The 13,393-nt window shown below is 38.8% G+C and overlaps 2 protein-coding genes across 2 annotated transcripts in view; one reads left to right on the forward strand and one right to left on the reverse strand.

The window, feature by feature from the left end:
• Window positions 1-10,174, forward strand: part of LOC120565631 (adhesion G-protein coupled receptor D2) — a 97,409-nt gene extending 87,235 nt beyond the window's left edge. Inside the window, exon 25 of the mRNA XM_039811535.1 lies at window positions 8,745-10,174. Within this exon, the coding sequence (XP_039667469.1) occupies window positions 8,745-8,882 (138 nt within the window). The 3' untranslated portion in view covers window positions 8,883-10,174. The remainder of the gene's footprint in view (window positions 1-8,744) is intronic.
• Window positions 10,175-11,104: 930 nt separating this feature from the next.
• Window positions 11,105-13,393, reverse strand: part of nr5a2 (nuclear receptor subfamily 5, group A, member 2) — a 70,559-nt gene continuing 68,270 nt past the window's right edge. The window contains exon 7 of the mRNA XM_039811825.1: window positions 11,105-12,632. Coding sequence (XP_039667759.1) covers window positions 12,385-12,632 — 248 coding nt within the window. The 3' untranslated portion in view covers window positions 11,105-12,384. The remainder of the gene's footprint in view (window positions 12,633-13,393) is intronic.

Here is a 13,393-nt window from a genome sequence, read left to right on the forward strand (position 1 = left end):
GGTCCTGATAACGCAGAATGCTATGGAGCCCATGTCATTATGTTGAATAGAATACCTGTCCCTCTACTTCTCTAGGTTTTCAAATTTCTCATTTCTTCTCTCTGTCACTAATAGAAATAATCACAAACACTTTTTTATCTTAATCTGTCCCTTCCTCTTAAAGTGATGGTTCGGAGTAATTTCACCCAAGGGTCCTTTGCACCATGACCTCGAGCCAAACAACCCCCCAGAAGCTTTTTCACCTGGATCGAACATTGGGAGAGTTAGCGTTATCAGCTGAATAGCTTAGTGCAGGCGCTAATGGATCCAACTGTGTATTTTGTAAGTTACCCCACTAATAATGCCCAAAATGATACCAAACTTCTACAGTAGTACAAATAGGTTATGTACTCATAAAACTATGGTTCGGAAAGTTTGTAAGTACACCAGGAGTTTATTTAAATAACACTTGCCTGCTGGCTTCTGCTCTCTGCTGCTACCGGCAGTAAGACGAGTAAAGGTACTTTATTGTCACATACATGTGTATGTGTATGTGTATCAAGGGAGCAGTGGGCAGCCATTTACAGCGCCCGGGGACCAACTCTAGATCTGAGCCCGTACCTTGATCAAGAGAACCTAGTAGCCTACATGTTTTTGATGGTGGGGGAAACCCACGCAAACATGGGGAGAAAATACAAACTCCACACAGAAAGGCCCAGAACGACCTGGATTCGAGCCTAGAACCTTCTTGCTGTGAGGCCACAGTGCTAACCGTTGGGCCACCATGCTGCCTACAAATTTGGGACGTCTACAAATTACAACACCAAAAAGAGATACAACAAAAATATTATTTATTACTTATCTGTAGTACAAATAGCAAGAGATAAGTTATAATTGAGGTAATTTTGGAGACACTACCTTATTTAATCATTAAATTAATAAATATTTTTGTTGTATCTCTTTTCGGTGTTGTAATTTGTAGATGTCCCTTAGCACTCGTCTTACTGCCGGTAGGATCCTAGGATGAAATTACTTCGAACCATCACTTTATCACACAGAAAGAGATATATTCGCAACATAAACAAGTTGGATAACTTGCCTCTTGTAGCCACAAATCACATAAAAGGAGATATGACATTATTTGCGTTCTCTGCTCTCCGCAAGACTTAACAGACCCCCCGCCCTCACACACACACACACACACTCTCCCCCCAAAAACCTCTGAATTGCACACACATGGATCTTCCTGAGGCGCTCTGTTTGTTTCATTTTCTGCTGATTTGCCTATAACAGGCAGCAGCCGCTGCTGTGAATGTTTAAATTAAGAGTTCATGTTCCGCTCTGTATGATATGTTGTGGTCGAGCATGGACGGTGGGTGCTTGACGAGGGGTGTCCAATGGTGAGGCTGGGAGAAATGTGGGGGGAGCTGATGGAGCTCCCCAAGTCTCTGGGCACAGTCATTAACATGGCTCCTCGGTTTGGAGCTGAGAAAGCATGCTCGGCACTCTGGGCTCATTGAAGATGCTCCCCAGTCTAATTGGAGCATCCATTATTTATGAGTTTTTACAAATTCCAACTGACATTTTTATCAGTTGTGGATGTCTGTTTCTGATTTGGCTTCACTGGGTGCTACTGTCCTCCACCCAACAAGATGGAAATATTTGTCCAATACAACTGCTTGGTATTACAAAGCAAGAATTTTACTTTTGGGTGCTGATTTCTTATTAATTTTACATGTATGCTTACTTTTTAGCTTTTTTGACAGTGGTTGCAGGGTGGATATAGGTGAATAGGTGTTATATTTCAAACATTGACGCATTTGGTGGTGACCCAAAGAAAAGGCTTTTAACCACCCCGGCTTGTAATACTTTTGATAACACTAAAATCAATGAGTCTTTGCAATGTAAATGGGCAGCTGCTATTGCCAAATCAACTGAAAAAGAATGCTCAACTCTATAGCTCTATGCGACATTAAGTTTTCAGGTCATTGTTTTTTTTCAGACCGCACAGTTGAGTCCAACTACCCTTAACAAAACAAGTGTTGCTTTCAGCTATCCAGTCACCAGTTGGTTAATATATATACTCAATAATTACTTAGTAATTTATTATACATGTTATTTTTTATGTAAAACACTGAAGAAATTGCATGATAAAGGTGGTATGCAACACCAATACTATTATTATTATTATTATTATATTATTATTATTATTATTATTATTATGAATAAATGTGTGTGTCTGTGTGTGTGTGTGTGTAAGTACGTTAGTAAAGTTTATGTATATAGCACTTATCACAGAGTCACACGGGGCTTCACAGGCCATATAAGTAAATACATTAAACAATAAAAATCACATAAATCGCGTGCGTGCTTGCGTGATGATCAGGAAGTGTCGTCTCTTTGCTGCCTACCATCCCAACTTCGTTCTTCTGTAGCTGAGCCAGTATTGATCCGACTGCTGCCCTGTGCTGCTCCTTCAGCCTCAGGCTTCTCACAGCCTCGCCTCACCTTACATCACTCACCTCAGATTAGACTCTGAGCTTGATATGCACCGTTAGGCTCTGGTACACTCCCAGAGAGAGAACTTGTCAAATGCCAGTTAACATGAGTTCTACAAGAAAGCCGCCCGCTTGATGTCAATCTTGCTTTGGGTGCTGGAGGTCAATTCAACAATGCTGTGCCATCTATTATATGTTTTTGTTTTTGAGAGTTGTATTTGGAAATTGTTGTTATTGTCAGTAGAACCTTGATTACACACAGCAAATTAATATTCTATATTTTCTCTATCTCTGTATTTGTTAAAAAATTCTGATGTTGTGGGTAAATAGTTTCAGAATGGATTATTTACTAACCTTTTTTCTGGATTATTAGCTTGCACTTTATTTTCCAGCGACCCCCCTTTTTTTTTACATACAATCTTTTAGCAGGCGTTTTAAATGCTTTGCTGAAGGGCACATTTACAGTCATTACATTACAGTCATTTAGAAGGCTAATGTAGCTTAAAGCGCTTTAAAGGACAGTGTCAACATCAGGGAAAACCACTTTACCAGTGATCAGGGCTCCACAGTGTGAGCGTTTCACTCACATTTGCGAAAAATAGATGTGTGCGAACCATAGACTGTTAAATTATTAAATAAATACAGTTTGAAGCAGAAATAATTAAAAACCTACAATACTTTTTATATTCAAACAAATGAAATCACTTTGCTTGTAAATGTCTCCTATTCCTTTTATTAAAGAAAAACACATTATTTGATACGTGCTCCTTGGGAAAAAAAAGTTCTTGTCAAGCCCTGTAGATGCTGTGTCATACAGTATGCTGCAGTTTTGAGGGGTGGAGAGTTTAACATGGTAGCTTTGAATGAAGTGGGAAGGCCATTCATCGATTGGGGTTGCAGCTGCCTCAGCAGCCAGGACCAGGCAGTATAATGATATCCAACAGAGGACCAGCCAACACGAAGCCTGTACACACAAACCTTCCGGTTTCGCTCCCCAACCAGAAAGCATAAAATCGCAATAATCAAATGCTAACATTATTAACGATTTAACAGAGGATCTATGATCGATCAACACCAGCTCGACAAACCTAGAATTCCAGGTAATAAGAGGCATTCTTTTCCTTGTTACGTTTAACTGTTCTCTCTAAAACAGAGCTACAGCTCCAAACAGATGCTGATTGGATGTTTCCCAAAGATCCTCCCTGGGGCCCACACTCTCCTTTTTCATAGCTATGTTTAATGTTCATTTGTTGGAGCCTCTATTACAGTGTTATTGCTGCCTCTGGCAAAGGACCCAGCCTATTAAGAGTCCTCAGCAGCTTACAGAAACTGTTGCTGTCCCAAAGGAGGGACAGCAGACTAAATAATCAGTTTCCCATCACAGTGACAATCTGAGCAGCTGTTTGCATCTGAAGGCGTGCCAGCAATTGTCCGTGACACTCTGAAACAGAGAAGGAAAGAAAGGAGGTATGGAGGGAGGGAAAGATGAAAGGAAAGTTTCTCTCTGCTTGATTCAGTCCTCTAAAGGATTTTGCTATTGAGTTCACCATCAGACCAGCAGATGTACAGTATGTGTACACATGCACAAATACTTAACATCCCTCTGTGGACACACATGTACACATTGAGACCAATTTAAGCTGAGGTATGGAATGCACTACATTCATAGATTAACAGTAGTTGATTTATGATGATGTACTTCTTTATTTGTTTAGCAACATTTGTGTAGCACTTTGCTGTAAAACCAAAAGGTGTCTGACTGCAAACTAACACTGATGTTAAAGACAGTTCTGGAGTAAAGACAGTTCAATGAAAACTTTTACATTAAGGCCAGTCCTAAAGAGTGTGTTTTTAAATGGTGTACATCACCTCCTCAGGTATCTAGTTGTAATTGCACAGGGTATTGATGGAAAGCATTCGGTCTTTAGTAAAAAAGCAGTGCTGGCCAAAACATTTGATGTATTTGTTTGTCACCGGGCATGCCTCTCAGCTCAGTAAGGTTTTCACAAATGGTATCATTAAGTAGCTATCACACTTCACTTTATTTCTGTAGATGAATAGCTAAATAGATCCGTGTGTGTGTGTGTGTGTGTGTGTGTGTGTGTGTGTGTGTGTGTGTGTGTGTGTGTGTGTGTGTGTGTGTGTGTGTGTGTGTGTGTGTGTGTGTGTGTGTGGTAATAGTCCTGTTCTGTGTTGGTTCCTCAGCTCTTTGGCTGACTTAAACCCTTCTTGGAGGGGCTCAAACCTTTTGCAAGTCACTGTATCCGTGTCACATTCTCATTAGGGGCCTAAAGGTTGAATCCTAGAATCTGTTGAGTCTGATACTTTGTGTATATTAGTCTGCAGTCTTTTTTGGGAAAGGTGATAAGTGAAGTGATGAATTTCCCTGCAATAATAACAGCAGTTTTGTATGAACAAACAGAAGCAGAACTGTGTAATTATTATGAGCATGAGCAAAAGTACAAGCTGAAAACCATCGGGCAGAATATAGTCACTTATCCTTACAATTCTGTTGCGGAGGTTTTGCTGGCCACTGTTCAAGTGTTACAGTTTAACAATAAGTACAAGCAACTATCCAGGGTCTGTTACATGAAAAAAATAAATGAATAACAATAATCGTAAATTGTAATGGCATGTGTATATCCAATATAGTGGCTTCACACAAATGTAGTAGCATTCACACTGCAATAATATGTAATCACTTCCTTAACATTATTATTATATTATATATTGTCTCTATTTCCAAAAATATAAGTAAAAATAATATAATTAATATAATTGAAATTTGAATTTGAAAGTGTGGTGATATTCAGATTGTCATGTTATTACAGATGCCATAGACCTCTTTATTTGACGTTCCCATAGAGCACTCTTTTTGACACTGTCAAAGCAAAGGTCAAGATTCCACGTGCATTCACTTTCTCCACTTGGCTGAGGTCTGGCAAGATTAATTCTTTGTGTCATCTCTCTATGTGCCAGGTTCATCTTTCTTACAATGGAGCCAAGCAAACACAGGCGAAAAGTGTGTGCCTGAAAGTGTGTGTGTGTGTGTGTGTGTGTGTGTGTGTGTGTGTGTGTGTGTGTGTGTGTGGGTGCGTGCGTGCGTGCGTGTGTTTGTCTGTTTTAAAAGACATTGGTGCAACCATTTTAACAGGGTGACTCTGTTTGTATTAGATGTTCTAACCCCCCGCTTGCTAAATGGATTTCTGAAGTGGCTGTAGTTGGAGGTTTTCAATCGGATGCAACCTTGAGTCCTTTTTTTATGTGAGCTCTGTAGGATTTAAGTGCTGGTATAACACGAGCACGACTGAATGCATGCTCCTCATTTTTTGAAATTGAAAAATCTCCAAAGGCTCTCCCCATTGTGCAGGCAATTAATGGAATGCTGGCAGCGAGGTTCAGGTGCTTAAAAGTTGTATTTTTTTTCTCTCTCTCGCTCTCTTTTTAATGACTAATAAAAGATAATCATCGTGAAAAAAAACATCATAATGCTGTAGGCTTCCTCTTTATGCACAATGATGTATAATGCATGCTTTGAAATGAAACGGCAGCGGCCTTCGAACCATTCCATCTCCAAACCTTAGTGTATTTGCTTTGCATGCCACAGTGAGGCTTTTGCATAACAATAGTGAGTGTTCCCATTAACAATGCTTGCCTATTAATTTGATCTTTACATTTTTAAAGTTTGTCCATCAGGCTGCCAAACAATGGGTCCCCCAGTCGCTGTTTGGTATTTCTAAGTGATTATAATAAGAGTTGTGCTGTTTCTTTTTAGCCTCCTTAATCTTCAACTGTGAACCTCTGCCAGTTTTACCGCTCAAAAACAGATGAATAAACCATTTCATTCATCAATTAAATGTTTTCTTCCCGTGGTATTGGAGATTATTTCCAAATATATTTTTTTAGGACAAACATTAACATGTAGAAAGTATGCTGATATGTAAGGCACAATCTAAATAGAAAGCCAGTGACAGTTCATTTTACATCAGTGTTTGTTTATTGAAATCATGACCTAGCACTCTGATTTCAGATTGAAATAAGTGCCAAAGCTCTCATATTCTTTTTTTATATTCAGCTTTATGATAATATCTGATTTAATGCCCTTGTCAGTGCCAAAAATGGCTTTGTCTCTGCTGCCCGGAACTAAACTACAGTAGCAGTAATGATTTGTGGTCACTCATAGGAGGATGGTCAGTGCCTATTGCATACCTGCATGCAAATTGATTTTCTCAGCGGTGGAAGTGCTTTTATGCGATAATGTTTAAAGTCATTTGCGGGAAAGGTCTTTTAATTTTGAGGAAACGTTCAGCAGTAAAATGAATACTGAGGTGAGAATGAAAAATGGTAGCATTCATTCAACGTGATGACCTAGAATGACACAATCCACACAGGCGGGCAGAATCAGGTTTGTGGTCGCTTGGGGAAAAAAAATTTTTTAAATAAGGAAGAATTAAGATTGCATTTACTGTATGTGATGTCTTCAAATGTTTTAATCTATTATAAAGTCACTGATTGGTGTGAGGTTATCCTTACAGATGAATCCACCAGTTTTGCCACCATGTTGGGCTGGGCGGGTTTTCATTTTATTCCGACTGCTTATGCTTTTCTCAGGCCTCTTGAGCCTCCGGTCCTGCCTGACTCTGGACTGAATACCAAACTGGCTTATTCCAGTGTTCACTTGCACCTTTTCGTGAAATCTTATAACACTTCCAAATGCTTTTGTTTTTTCTTGTGCCCTCAATCTCTCTCTTTGACTGCGCTTTCACAATGCAGGGAAACATACAAGCGCATCTCGGTAAACACGAGTGATGTGGTTCCAGAGTTTAAAAGCTTCACATAACACTGGCAGACACAACTTGGGGCTATTTTTTGTGACGGAAAGGAAAACTTGTTTAGCAACTGACAGCACTGCATTTGTGTGTGTGTGTGTGTGTGTGAGTGAAACTGTGTTTATGTTGCTTTTGGCAAGTTATTCATTTGTTTTTTTTTTCTTCTTTTTTTCTTGCTCTCTGTGTGGTTATCTTTTGAGTTGGTCGGTTTGGAGCTGATGTCCACCTTTGGGGATGCGCATACCATGCATTTCTGAGTATTTTCACCTGAGGCTGCACTTGTTAGAGTCTGTGGATAAATGTATATACATTATTTATACAAATTCAGGGTGAGTGAAAGCAGGTTTAACACATTTACAGACAGGAGGCCAGGCACTGCAAGCCAAGCTCAAAGTGCGGATTGCTACACTGTGCGCCGGGGATCGAGCTGGCCTCTTGCCAGGCTGTGACCAGCATCCTTAATGCTGCATGAGAACACTATCATCAGCACCTCAGCAATCGAATAATCCCCCATATTATTTACTTGATGGGGAAAAAAATTAAAAAGAATTGATTGTCAAAAGTTTGGTTTGTTATTCCATTAACAAGAGAAATTTCAAAACCTGTTGGCTATCATTGATGGATTTTGGTTTTCTAAAAAATTCTGAAAATGTAGAAAAAGTTCAAAGCCTGCTATCTATATTGGATATACAGAAACAACGTCAGTTTCTGCTGCACTGTGATTCTTTCAGATTGAGTTTGCAGAGACTCTTACAATCCCAGTATTACCACACTAATAGAATAAACAACCATAAGTCCATGTATTTTTCACAAAACTGTGAATAGCAGAAATATGTTTCAGTAAATTAATAATGTAATGTAATTTGTGCTTTTTGAAGGTGTGGGGTGACTGGAGTCATAGCTGCTCTTTAAATTTGAAGTGCTTTTGATGTCAATTTGTTTTCGATATTGGGCTTGAAGACTCAAATTGAAGACCTTCAGGTGAATGCATTCACCCAACAATAATTGAGGGTTTGATTTTAAAACATGTATAATTGTTGGAAAAATGTAGCTATCTCATTAATTCATGATTTCAAAATACTTTTATTAAGTTATATATTCTAATTAAGGCCGTTTGATAGCAAGACTAAAAGAAAAGATTCAGATGAAAAGCAATTCAACCAATTACAAGTTTAAAAAAAAATTTTTTTTTTTAAAGATTGATGTTTAGACTTGTGACCAAATTCAATGACACAATAAAACCTAAAAAGACATGACATTTACAAATACTGTATTCTGTAATGAAACTTTTTCCTAAGACAAAGTGGAAAATGTCCCTGTCTGCCCACTGGTAGATTCCAGTGTATTTTATGACTTCAGTCTTGTGTTATTTCAGTGTACATACATATTGTTTTGCTAATTTGACTTGACACTCTCCACTTACCAATCCCCCATCCAGGAGCCTTCTCCTTCAGAGGTGGATGCCTTGCCGGCTGGTTGTAGTCTCCATGTTCCCATGGAGCTGGAGTTTACGGCTTCCTGTTTCCCTCGCAGCCCTGTACCTCAGAAAAGCTATGGCCTCATCTACGTTGACTGACCTGGCTGGTGATGGTGATTGTAGTTTTGTAATAATTTTTTAATCAAGAGTTGGTGAAATGTTTTCTCTGTGCTTTTTTTCTTTACTCTTTTCATTTTCACTCACCTGTCATCACTGTAGAGACGCACGAGTGTTGCATACCGGTTGTAAGTATTTTTTAGTGATCTAAGACTCATTCTGCCTTAACATTGCCTTTATTTTAAGATGTGGCTACATAGTTTTCACTAAAAGTTTATTGTTTTTCTGCATTTATATGTTTGTATGTTTTCATGGTTTATTCTCTTGCTGTACATTTGCTTGTGAAAGTATACCTGTATATTGTGCAGTAAAGTGGGCAATGTGTTACATCAACTAAGTAATGGGGCATGTTTGTGATCCATTAGTGTGAGATTCTAGCTGACACTTTTATCACATGCCATCCACCTTTTCTCCCCCCTGGTTCCATGTCACTACTGTTAAACTATCATATATAGGCCAAAATGGCATAAAAAATAAGATGGACATTTGAGTAATATTGTACAGCATCTCATTTGATTTCTCATCTGATCTCATTCCTACATGTTGATTTACTAAAATGTTATTCGAAGGGATGTTGGAATAGCTGTTAATTTCTCCCACAAAAACACATGTAATGGAACCAGACAGCGTTAGTGTGTGCAGGAAGCAAGAATCTGGTGTTATAAGCATAATAATTATTTATTGAAATATGAGGAAAAATTCAATTGGCCTCAGAGAGACATCCCCAAGACCGTGGTAGCGATAGGAGCAGTCAGAATGTCAGCAGGAGGGGCAAAAGTCATAGACCAATAGCATTTTGATCCATCCTGTAGCCATGTGTTGACAGCGTACATGAGCATGTGAATGCACAAAGGTAGTCATTGTTAAAGCATTTATCCTGCACACAAGTCTGTCTAGACAGTTACTCTTAAGCAACGGATTGGTTTGTTGGAAAGCAAACGGCTGAATTTCAGACCATTTCCTTTAACTTCTGACAGCTGAAGTGACAGAAAACTGTTTCTCCAAACTCTAACTTCTGCAGTGACTGCATTAATGTGCATGACTGTATTTCCTGCATGTGGTACTGTATAGAGTTCACCTGTATGTTATATAGGAAGTCCAAGGCAGCTGCAGAAACCTAAACACAGAATTTGAGAAAGTGGGTGATAATAGATTGTCTGATCAATAGACACAATTAATGAAGGTGTCAGAAAATTGAGTTCTGGACCTGGAACTGCTTAAAGATGTGGGATTTTAAGTGAATTTTCTGTACAATAAACATGCCATTGAAAGACTTTATCGTTCTATGACTTAATTAACAAAATGTCAACAAGTAAACAAATAAACACCGCAGGTTGTTGTGGGAGGTGTTGGGACATTTAAAAAAAACAGTAACAACAACTACAGCACATGTGAAAAACTCCACATGAAAATAATTTAGGGTGCCATCTTTTTGAGAAAGAAAAGAGACAGTTTTGTTCATTTTGGACACAATACTAAGTTACAGCTCACAGGGGGGAAAGACGCAGTCTTTGGTATAAGAGCAAACTAGAAAGGACAATGATGCAGATTGAGAAGAAAAACGTATTTGACACAATAATCCTTCCCACTTCCTCGCTTAAATACAATACTCTTTTCAATGTACTGACTTGCATAAACATTTAAAAGACAAAACATTTGTGGTGATTTCTTTTCTTTTTGAAAGCCCATTATTATTTTTGCTCCAGATCTGCATCACTGAACTACTCGTGGAAACAAAACAAAAACATGCTACAGTAAACAAATTTATTATGGCGCGGACACCTCACGTCATGTAACACAAAGATGGAAACCCAGAGACGCAATAAATTATCTTCATTATTAAGCGTAACCAGTGACATACTGTACATCAAAAAGGTAAAAGCACTGTAGATAAAAAAAGAAGTCTACAAAAAAGGTTGAAAGTGAAACGAAACCCTTATACAGCAATGCTTAAGAAACAAATGCTTGAATGCCAGCACACACAGATAGAAATTAATATTTTAAGTGTGATTCCTTTTTGATTTTAGTGTCTCACGACATAATTTAAGTACTGCTCAAAACAAATAAAAAATAAAACACTGTACACACACCGAAGAACGCAAACCAGAGGGATATTTTTTTTTTTGTTTCATTTTGTCGATTTCATTTTTTAGGAAATCATTGCTTTGCAATTTATGCTTCATCACAGTTCTCTCCCATATGACCACATGAATGTAAACACCTGTTGAATTATTCTTTTTTTTTTAATTTTTACAACATTAATACTTTATATATATATTTGTACATATTTTCATTCACATCTGCACGGTTAGCTAGCATGGTAATGAAATAAGGCAAGACTCACATAACTGTGACATCACAAATCTTTTTTTTTTTCCTCTTATAATACTGATTATTAAGGTTTGTGTAATTCCCTTCTTCTGTTCTGCAGCAGGCTTTGGTCTTTCCGGAAAAAGGCAGGGTCGAGCCTTCTCTGTCTCCAGAATCACACTTTGTTTTGTTCCAGTTGTAATGAAATAATAAAAAGAGAGGGTGTTTGTTTTGCAGGAAAAAGGGGCTATAAATACAATTGTTTCAGCTGACATTATTAATAGAATTTATTTAACACTGGTCTTTCTGAGGTACATAGTTTAGGATGATTTGGGGAGGTGGAATAAGAAAGGGGAACCACAAGGTGACCACGAGGAGCAAATGACTTTCATTACAAGAGAAAAAAACATCTTATTTTTCTTCATATTGGCCTATTTATCATTTTGTTCATTAAAGAATTTTCCTTTTTTTAGACGTTTCTTTTTTAACTGTCAGTTTTCCCTTCTCAGTTAGATCAAGTTGCCGTGGCAGGCGTCTTATGTCAGTTCACAAAACGTGACGGTAAGAGTGTCTGGGCTGGTCGACTGCTTGCCCGTTTGTCTTTACAGTACCAACGACAGCTAAAAGCCGGTTTCAGTGAGAGCACACCGGAGGATCGTCCACCCAAATAAGCCACCGCTCTGTCACAAAGCTGTCTGAAAGATGGCCGGTGTTACTCAGCTTCCTTTCTCAGCATTAAAAGCCTCTCACAATGTCACTAGCGCTAAAACACTTGAGGGTTTAGTTCTGTAAGTTGCAGCCTGCCAGTCGTGATAGGCTGTGCTCGTGCAGACCATTAAACCCCATCTCGTGCCAAATGCAGTGTTTGTTTCAAGTGTTAGTTTATTTCTCCTTTCAATATTATCTTTGTCTGTGTGGTTGAGGAGAAGGGGTTCTTCTTTCAGACATTTTTTTCAGAATAAAGGGATCCATATGCTGTTTTTGTCTCTGTGCATGTGTGTTTGTCCAAATCCAAGAAACTTGAAGATCAAAATGAGCTAAATATAAACAAGAGTTGCTAACTCTCTGCTCTCCATCTTCCAGGTCACCGCTCAGTCAAGATTTAGAGTTTTTGGGCTGCAGCAAAACTCTCAGGATGTCTGTACAGCTGCATTATGGGTAGCGCAGTCCCCTCCTAAGCTCTCTTGGCGTGAAGCATTTCAATGAGCAGGTTGTTGCACGGCACGTCGCCGTTCAGGTGTTTGTAGTAAAGGTATTCTTCGGCCTGCAGGCTGATGGCTCGGATCTCTGGCAGCCGGAGGAGCAACTGGCCAAACTTGTCTGTTTGCTGCGGGTAGTTACACATGACGTAGTCCAGCAGCGCTGCGTTGACCTGCTCCTGGACGCTTTCTACCAGGTGGAAGTTCTCCAGGTTCTTTACATCTACAGGAGGAAGCAAAACTAAAGGTCAGATAGGACGCCACTTCATACTTGACCAATCTCTGTGAGTGCTGTTGTGATGTATAAGAACAAAGCAATGGCAAATAATAATAGAGCCTAAACATGGACATAATGTCAAAGCATTACAGGCCCTCAAGTCTCACAAAACAGCCAAATGAGTTTCTAAAGGCAGAATTTGTCCACATCAATATATTTCAATCAGTATGGTAAGACTGTGTACACATCCAGTTTACCTTTGAATATCAGCAGTCTTAATGTCTCATGTTAACTCAGAATTCTTTATGGCAGAAACTATGATTCAAGACTGATTTATAGTGTCACAGTATCCTCAAGGTAACAGTAGAATAGGCCTTTATGTTCATATTTCAAAGACAAAGAGGTTACAATAATGTGTATTCTTATTTATCAGGGGACAGTGCTACAATTTGACATCTTTGGTTGTGGCTTGTCTCTTCCTTTCTTACTTTAAAGAGGACTTAAAAATGCACCACATGATGGAATATTGCTCCCTTACTCTTTTTTCCCCTCCTCTGAATTGTCTCTTGAGACGGCGATGTGAAGGAAGGGAGGGAATCAGGTAAAGGCTAAAAAAAAAAAAGGTTCTCCTCCCGAGAGATACGTTCCCCAGGAGTCAATGAATTATGTAGGGCAGAATCACAGTCATATTAGCACCAGAGCTGCTCCTTAACCTAATGCCTTTGCCATCCTTTTATATCATAAGAAAACAGAACGTGGCTTAATTA

Source organism: Perca fluviatilis, chromosome 9, assembly GCF_010015445.1.
Source record: "Perca fluviatilis chromosome 9, GENO_Pfluv_1.0, whole genome shotgun sequence".
Classification (NCBI taxonomy): Eukaryota; Metazoa; Chordata; class Actinopteri; order Perciformes; family Percidae; genus Perca; species Perca fluviatilis.